The sequence below is a fragment of the Entamoeba invadens genome (assembly GCF_000330505.1).
Source record: "Entamoeba invadens IP1 unplaced genomic scaffold scaff_1105074725601, whole genome shotgun sequence".
NCBI lineage: Eukaryota > Evosea > Mastigamoebida > Endamoebidae > Entamoeba > Entamoeba invadens.
The window spans coordinates 511,848-521,954 of NW_004191847.1; the positions used below are offsets into that span (position 1 = coordinate 511,848).

General features: G+C 24.4%; 1 protein-coding gene across 1 annotated transcript; it reads right to left on the bottom strand.

Annotated features, from left to right (window-relative positions):
• Positions 1-2,538: 2,538 nt before the first annotated feature.
• EIN_329390 (hypothetical protein) lies at positions 2,539-3,970 on the bottom strand (the record flags this gene model as incomplete). Its single annotated transcript, XM_004185490.1, has 3 exons — positions 2,539-2,720; positions 2,843-3,714; positions 3,789-3,970. The coding sequence occupies 3 exons, from the start codon at positions 3,968-3,970 to the stop codon at positions 2,539-2,541; spliced, it is 1,236 nt and encodes a 411-aa protein (XP_004185538.1).
• Positions 3,971-10,107: the final 6,137 nt, after the last annotated feature.

Consider the following 10,107-nt stretch of genomic DNA (forward strand, 5'->3'; position numbering starts at 1 on the left):
CGTTGCACAATCCAGAATATTTGAAAAACAACCATATTGTATCTCCTTGTTTTTGTTTTTGTTGAATATTCTTGACATAGGAAATCGAATGTATCAACAGGTGTTTTTGTGTAATTATATAATACATTAATTTCTGATTTGGCCTTATTGGGGTCAATTATCGGGACATTTAGAGAATTTGTCGCAATTATCACAGTTTTAGTTTTTTCGGATTAAATGAAGTCAAAAGAATTGAATCCTGTTTTCAAAATCGAATATTTTGAGGATTGGTTTCTTTTTCCTTATTTAATCGGGTTTTTTCCAATTCAATTTTTTCCATTTCCATTTTTGTTGTTTTTAAATTTTGTATATTTTCAAAATCTTCTTTTTCCAAAATATCCATTTTTTCCCGATTTAGTTCGTTCTGTGATGCCAACATACCCATTTTTTTAAATATAATATTTTCTCTTTTTTCAAATTGTTCTAACTTTTTTGAAGTTTGTTTTTCCATTTTTGTCAAATATTTCTCTTTTTCTAACATTGTATTCCTTTTTGACTCTGGAGGTATGTTTGCACTTCGTTGATTCATTGTGCCAATGTACCCGATTTTTTGCGACTCAAGCGAGTTAATTACTCTTATAGAAGTAAAGTAGTTGTCGCTTTGTAGTAAAAATTCTATTTTAGGAGCATCTTTTGGAATTAAATTTTCGACTAATTTCATCACTACTGACTCTCCGTGATGCAGTTCATCAGTTTTCCCGATTTCTGACTCTTTTTTGCCTTCATACAAAGTCATTCCAACACAAAGTTTTTTGTCGTAAGTACAAACACGGTAAAATTTTAACCCCCGTTTGATTGGTTTTTGAGGGCAATATTGAATCCCTTTGCAACGCCCTTTGAAACCGAAAATTCTTTCATCCACACAAATTAACTGACCCGGTGTAGAAATTTGCGTAATATTTCGGGCAAATATTTCAAATAAATCTTTTACAGCTGGAAATACCGTTTCTTTTCTTTTTTCTTCCCTTGTTGCTTTGAGGTCACAACGGAAACTTCGAAAAAGTTCATAAAACCGATTTCTATCCATAGCAATTTTTGGAAAAGGACGCCCGAATTCTGAACTCCAAAATCGGGAAATCGGGCCTTTGTTTTGCATGGCTCCTAAATATATCATAACACCAATAAAACAATTTATTTCATCCACGTCTGTAACTTTCCAATTTTTAACTAACGATTGGCCCTTTTCATTTGTTCCTGCCACAATCAAGTCCAAAAAATCGGGAGTTATAATTTTTTCAAAACATTCAATTTCTTTAGAAAAAATACCAATAATTTCATTTTTTCTGTAATTTTGGTTCATTTTTGAAAAATCTGCTTCCCCAAAAACTGGATCAATTGTTTCCCAATTTTTAACAATTTTATTAGGATTATCTAATACGTGTTGGGGTTCAAAAATAACATGTTTTTCATAACTATTTTGAGGACATATTATCTCTTCTCCAAAATTAATGTTAACATTTTCTTCAGCTTCGTCATCACTTGAGAAATATTCTGGTTCTTCAGGTTGTTCACACTCCATACTTTTAAGAATAAAAACATAAAAAACTAAATTAAAACTCTTCCCGACATTGAATTAATTTAATTAATTATTTCCAAAAAATCACATACAAAAAATATTTTTTTCGATTATACCTTTTGGCAAAATTGTTATTTGGGAAAAGAAAATTTAAAAAACTTGTTTTTTGCATGTTTCGGTTTTATAAGTGTTAAACACAATTTTTTATTGTCATGCGATTAACACCAATTTAAAACATATATATCAATATAATTATTTTAATCTCTTTTTTATTTGCGTGATTATTATCAAACGATTTATAAAGTAGATACATTAATGTATGAGTTTTATATATAAATGTAAAAAACATAAATTTTATATTAGAATATTAAAAATAAGATAATTAAAATAATAAGAATAAAAGTTTGTTTCCATAAAAAAACAATATGACTTTAAAAAGTTAAAATTAACAAACATCAATTTCTTTTTTGGATATTTTTATCATTAATTTTAAAAATACAATTAATAAAAAAACATAAAAAAATCAAATAATTATAAATTATTAAAATATATGATTTAAATAAATAAAAAAATTATGTTAAAATCCATGAAAATCACATTAATATTAAAAAATGATAAATAAATTTAATATTAAAAAAAATAAATAAAATATAAAATGAAAAATAAAGGAAATAATGAATGAATATATAAATTGAAAATCTTAATAAGAATATTAAACAACAAAGTGTTGATACAACTGACTTTAATCTTATTAATAAATAGATACAAATATTTCTAATATTATTTTTATATTCTTAACATTATTATTATTTTAATTAATTATTTACAATTAACACAGCTTTTTATTAATATATTTTTCATTTTTTTTATATTTGATTATTATATTCATTATTTTATTTACTTTTACCAAAATTTTATTCTTTATGTTAATTTCTTTTTTATTTGTGATTGTTTATTTAAATATTCCACTATTAATAATATAATCATTTATTAACAACGTTTTGGTAATTTCCAATGGTACAAATATCACAGTAAACTTCGTTGTAATTTGAGTAATTCAAAAGTCCGCATTTTATGCAGTTTGTAAGTATTTCATCACATTTGAGACACTTTAGGTCTTTTAGATAATATTCTTCCAAACACAAAACACAATTTGAATCAGATACTTCTTTGCAATGAAATTCATCTTTTGTGAAATAATTTCCTTCGAAATTAATAAGTTCTTTTGTTGTATTTTGTTGTGTTTTGACACACCTTTTCCCAATCAAAACATAATCCGATTCACACACCACACAGGCACTCTCTTGGGTTCAATGGAAATACAATTTTCATCAATTTGGCAAATACCCTCAATTAAAACTTCGTTGGGAGATAAACAGTTGAAACAAAGTCCATTTGTTTTGTTAGAGCACCCACTACTTCCACATGTTTCACAAGTCACACATTCGAAATCTTCTATCCAAAATCCCAGTTTGCATTTATCACACTTTTTGTTTCGGTTTTCATCAATGAAGCATGAAATACATTTGTCATTATCGGGTTTACACACAGAACACAACCCACCTTCATCAATGTATTTATTGATTTCACATGTTATACACGATGTTGAATTGCATGTTGTACAACCACGCGTTGAACAGTCTGTACATCTTCCAAAAGATTCTGTCATTTCTTCTGACGTGGTATTAACGAGATAATACCCCTCGATGCATGACACACATTTTGTTTGAGACAAACAATCGATGCAATTTGCATTGCACTTTTTACAACTTTTACTGTCTATGTAGTATCCTTTCATGTTACACAACGAACAAATCTTGTCATCTTCCTTATAATAATATCCATCAAAACATTTGGAACAGGTTGATTCAGAGTGGCAAACATCACAATTTGTTTTACAAATATCGCAGTTGTAATTCGACAAATAAAAGTGGTCCATACATTCCAAACACCTTGTCTCATCACACTTTGTACAATTGTTATAGATATCACCACAGCTAAGGCATTTCCCATCACGTAAAAAGAGTTTATTTTTGCACTTATAACAATCCGTTTCATCACACACTTCACAATTTGGATGTATTGTTTCACATGTTGAACAGATACCATTGTCCAAATAAAAAGCATTTAAACAAGAACGACATGTTGTGGCGTTGCATCTATAACACGAACGAAATTCAAAAGAGCATAAAGTACAAGTTCCATTTTCTATAAACAATTTTTTATCACATACAGAACACTTTGACGCGTCACAAGATATGCAATTATCAAATTTGGAATTACATAGTTTACAAACAATACTTTCCAGATAAAACCGATTTTCACATTCAAGACAGCTTGATTCATCACATACAATGCAATTTGTGAACTGTGATTTACATTCTCTGCAAACAATCTGGTCAACAAAAAATCCATTTTTACACGTGTAAAAACGGATTGATAAACACGTTATTCAATTGTGGAACGTTTCATTGCATTTAACACATATATTTCCATTTAAATGATACATTTCTTCACAAATCGTACATTTGGTTTCGTCACAAATTTGACACCCTTGATATTTGGTTAATCATTTATTACATTGGTTATTATCAACAAAATATCCCACATCACATTCTTGGCACTGAATTTTATTACATAAGTTACAATTGGTATAAACTTCAGAACATGGTTGGCATATTGAATTTTTATCCAAATAATTTGGTAAGCATTTGGTACATGTTTCAGTTGTACATTCTATGCAATTCGGAAACAACTCCTCGCACTTTACACATTTCCCATCCTTTAAAATGTAATTTCGATTGCAGCCCAAACATAACATAGCATTACATGAAGCACAGTTTGTATCATATTTAGTACAGGTATAACAAATTGACAACGCATTGAACTCAAATTACACCCAGTAACAATAACAGTGTTTACAATTAAATGATTATTTGATATCTCCGAAGTGTCCAAAACATTTTTGATATTTTTTAAAACAAAAAATGAACATCCCAATATTATTGTTTTGCTTTTTCTTAAGGGATTCATGAGGATTGTTAATTTTTCTGAGGATGGTAAATATCTTAAACATAATTCCTTTCATTTTGGATTTTTTTGCCTAAGATCAAAAAGGTATATTTTGAAACAAGTGATTTTCTTTAAAAATGCTATTTATGGATTTTTTGAAAGATGATTCTTTCAGTTGATTTTTACAAAAAAATAATCTATTTCTATTTTCTGATTTACCACTTGACTAACCTTGGTTTATATGAAAACAATAAAAATTGATTTAATTTATCGAAAAAGTCAATTTTTTAATCAAAATCACAAAACAAATTAATCTAACAATTTTCAATCTTTTTTTCACAAAAAAATACAATTTATTAAAAATCAATTTATGAAATTTCAAACAATAAAAATTGATAGCAAATAACATATTGATAATTAATACTTTATGCGACGACAATTTATGTATTTGCGCAAATTCAAAACGCGAGGTTTTGAAGATCGATAAAACAACGATTGATAAATAAACAAATTTGTAAAATTATTGTTTTTGTTTAAAAAGGTTTTATTTATTTTTCAAAACATATATACACAAGAAATATATGTTTATATTATTTTTATATAATATAATATTAATTTCAATAAATGTATCTTTAATTCAATAATCAATTTTATATATTATTTGGCGTTTTTGTTGTGTTTTGACGATTAATTGATATAATCAATAAACAAAAACCCACTTTATAAATAATCTTTGAAAATGTTAAATATAGATTTTTAAATCAGAAGTGGCAGTGCTATAAATATCTCTGAGGATGGTAAGTCGTGTAACAAACAAACATTGTCAACACAGACTTAAACATCTAAAAAGTGAAATGACGTGTTCCCATATTCAAAAATAGTAACTTACTCAATATATATTTCAGATAGATGTAAAAGTGTAAACTTTCTATTTCTGTCATCCTCAGAAAATAAATGCCATCCTCAGAACTGTATATTTGTTTAAAACACAAGTTAATATCAAAATGAAACAATCATATTAAAATATACACAATATGATTAACTTTGTTATTACAATAAATTTGAATAATTGCATAAATTACAAAAATATTTATAAATTTGTTTTTTTAAAAAAATGCATTTTTAAAAAAACAGTGTTTTCGACTTTTTCAATTTTCATTTTGATAAAAAAAACAATTATCGATTTAAACGTAAATTTCAATCGTTTTGTTATTAAAACGGATTCGTAAATAATATCAATAAGTTTATAATTATAATGTGAACAAGTACAATTCACACTTTATTATTTCCCGTCTCAAGTTAGCGAGTTATAATTATTGTTTATGTTTATAAATTATCGTAACGATTTTTTGATTGTTTTTAATCTTTTGGCATTTATGACAAATTATTACCATCATTTAAAAATTGAACTTTGACTCGAAATATTAAGTGTAAATTATAACTTGAGTTATGAAAGTGGGCTTTATGGGGAACTGAACCTTATGGATTTGTTTTTTGTATCCTCAGAAAAATATTTTTTAATAAGGATAGCTTTGATCCTGAGGATACACCTTATCCTCAAGAAACCCTTTACAATAAAAAGTACTTAAAAACAACTAGTCCTATGTTTTTACAAACGTACGTTAGTCAGATGATTTGTTTAAACACGTTGCCACAGTACTTTTGTATGACAATGATTAACTCGTAAAATTATCAAAAAACATTTAGATAGTTTAAAAATTATTTTTTTCCAGAAATAAAAGTTATTTCAAATATCACGTTTAGAGCTGATACTTTAAAACCTTTCATTTACTTTACAATATCAATTAATTTGCTTAAAATACAAGAAGAAAAAGTATTGTTAAGTATTCAAAAAGAAATAATTCAAAATAGTAAAAAATAGTAAATTTATCTTTGCAAAATTAATAAGAATCAACTTTTATGTCAAAAAACACAAACAATAATAGTAGATTATGAGAGAATTATAAGAAAGAATAATCATATATTTGAACAATCAAACAAATAACAAAATAAAAACTATATTATTAAAAATAATCAACCAATAAGTTTTTTATTTATTTATTAAATTACTTTAAAATCATTTTTAATTCGACATATAAATGATTTGTGTTGTCAAATTTATAAATACAAATACAGCCTTGAATTTTTGTTTTTTTGTGTTTGTTGTTTATTTAAAAATTGACAATACAATATTATTTATAATAATAAGTGTTATAAAATGATTTTTTAATTATACAACAAAAATTATTGTTATTTATGATTCTAATAATTATTAAAATTATAATTTTGTCAAAATTGTTTAAATATGTTTTTTTAGCTTGATGAAAAAGTTGGAATTATATGAACACTAATATTTCGTTTTTTTTTGATAGACACTTTTTTGTTTTGACTTTTTGAATAACAGTTACTTTTTAATTTAAAAATAGAATTTTATTATTTAAAAAAAATAAATTTAAATAGTTAATGATAATAATTATTATAGATGTTTTAAAACAATGAAATAAAACACTCAATTGTAACGACGACAACAATGTAAACATTAAAATAGAACTGTAAAAAACAAAAGGTGTTTTATTTCAAAAATAAAAAAGTATTTATATTTTTTGTAAAATATGCCTTTTATTTATATTTTTGAAATACTTTGATTTCATTATTCAAATAAAAATACAATACAAAAGATTGGATAACAAAAAAGAGACACAATGGCGTTGTTTCGATTATTTTATAAATAATAGCATATACGACACAATTCTTATTTGATAATTATAAAATGAAATTTTAAAATAATGTCATTTCAAACAAGTTAATTGCATTAAATAAATAATAAAACCATGAAAGAAGTAAAATAAAGCATTCAAAGATCCAATTTGCATTATTTCAACATTGTATTAATAGATTAATGGTGTTATTTATAAATTGTAAATGGGAAAATCAAAAATAGAAAGAATAAACAGTATATAAAACAAGAATTAAATAATTAAAGACATTGATTGAAAAATGGCTAACTGTAGTAACATTATCATAGTTTCTCGAGAAATATGTCGTGTTTAACCAAATGGGCATGTCTAAAATATACAAGCTTACATTTTATTGCTTGTATTACTCTGTATGTTTATCTTATACAACAATCACAGAATTAAATCACACCAATTACGCAACATATACCAACAACATTGTGGTAAAAGAAAAAATAACAAAAATGAAAAAATACTCTCTTTCCTTTGAAAAATTGACAATTAATATATTATTTCTCAAATTTATTGAAACTATGGCTAAAAATACAATAACAACAGAGGCGTTATTTCTAAATATCTAACAGAATTGACAAAAACAAATATATTCTCTTATTTTCAACAAGTAGACTAAGCGCCCTTCCCCATTTGGTTATAAAAATCATTATAATCATCAGCACATTGGTTGTTTCTATTTATTTTAACATTTAAAGTATTAACCACATAGAACGTAATCATTCAACGGAACGCCGGCTGAACAGAGTCGGCAACCAATACAATTGATTAAAATATATCCACTTGAAAATAGCCATTGCCATCGTGACTTTTTTATGCTGATAAAAGAGTCCCTCTTTGTTGTTTAAGTAAAAATGGACTGTATAAATAAAAAAATAATTAAATAAATTAATAGCGCTTATACGGCATGATATAACAGTCCAGACAACATATTATAGAGGTATGAGCGCTTTTATTTATAATATATATATATTATAAATAATATACAAAGAAAAAATAAGAAATGTGTAGAAGAAGAGAAGGAGAGAGTCGCTTGGATATTTTGATTGATTGTATTGTTCGTTCATTTGTTTCATTATTGGTAAATAAATATAATTAAATAAGTAAAATAATAGTTTTAAATTATTTATAAAGTAAGTAATAAATGTAAAATTAACTTTTAATTAACAATAGTTAAAACCAACTATACATATAGTTTTTTAATTTAAATCGATATTTTTTAATAAAGGTAAAAAGAGTCTTTTTGTAGCACAAATGGCCAATCAATTTAATGTATGAAAAATAACTTTTGTTTTTGAATCTGTGCTTTTTGTTGAATTTTAACCAATTTCTCTAAAAATAAAATTTAATTTTAAAACAATCTTTCTAAAAAAATTCTTTCAAATCCAACTAAGAAATTATTTTTGTACCGTATTCACGACAAATAGACCTTTTTCATTATAATTGTTTTACTTGTTTCATTTTTATTTTTTTTAATGATAAGAAACATCCAAAAAATGCAAGTAATGTTGAATGTGAAATTGGAATTCGTAACATCTCAAATTGAAATATTGATTAATTTATCAACAATAATAATTAATTTAACGTCACAATTTTTGAAACTTTTAAATTATTATAACACAATTTATTTGAAAAAGTCTGTCAACATATTTAACAAAAAAAACAATTATTTTAAGTTTTTTCAACTGAAACATTTCAAGTAAATATTATTTAATATTATTTAATATTATTTAATATTAAAAAAATAATACAATGTTTAATTTTTTGTAAAAGCTAAAACAATGATTATAATCTAAGGCTCGATATATTTTTTTTCAATATAAACAAGTCTGTACGGTAAAACCTCCCAAGAGCGGGAGGGCGTGGGAATTTTGTTTTCTCAAGAGCGGGCATTTTTAGCCAATCAAACCTCAATTACCGCTCGATAGAGAACTCTATTTTTAGTTTTAGTCTAAAAAATGCCCGCTCTTGAGAGAACCCGCTCTTCAGAGGTACAGCTCTTGGGAGGTTTTACTGTATTTGAAATTTTTATATTGATTTATAAAATAAATATATTTATTAATTGTAAATCAAAATGAATAAAATGGGTATAAAAATGATTGAATTTAAAATATGGGTTTGACTTAATTAAGAAAAAAAGTTATTTAAATTGAAGTATTACTAATTTAAAATTTACAAAACAATGATAACATTGTATAACATAATAATATTCTTTATGTTATTTACAATAATAATCTGATTGTTTTATCACCAGTTTATTAATTAGATTAATCGCATAACAATATTTTATTAAATTGTTATAAAATAACAATAGATGTAAATATATCATTTTCCAATTAAAAATGTCGTATTTTAAGTAAGATATTATAAAAATATCTTATTGTTTGTTAAACACTTTTTATTAAAACTAACATAATATACAAACAATTTATTATATTAACAATTAAACACAATTTGTTTTAAATTTCCAATGGAATTATTATTTTTTATAAATATAATTTGTATGTTTTGACTTTTATTAATAATTAATCACAAAATTAATAATTTTGTTATTTATGAATTATAAATAATAAATAATTGTAAACAACAATGTAAATTGTTTGATTATTAAATTAAATTATAATTAAACTTAAATTATTTATAATTTGTTTTATTTTTATTCAAGACATCAACAATCTTCTTGCAATAATCAAACCGTTGAAAATACTTTACATCAAAAAAATGTATATTTAAGTATTTGCAAATCTTAAGTTACATTATTATAATCCACATAAACAAGTATATTGAAATAAT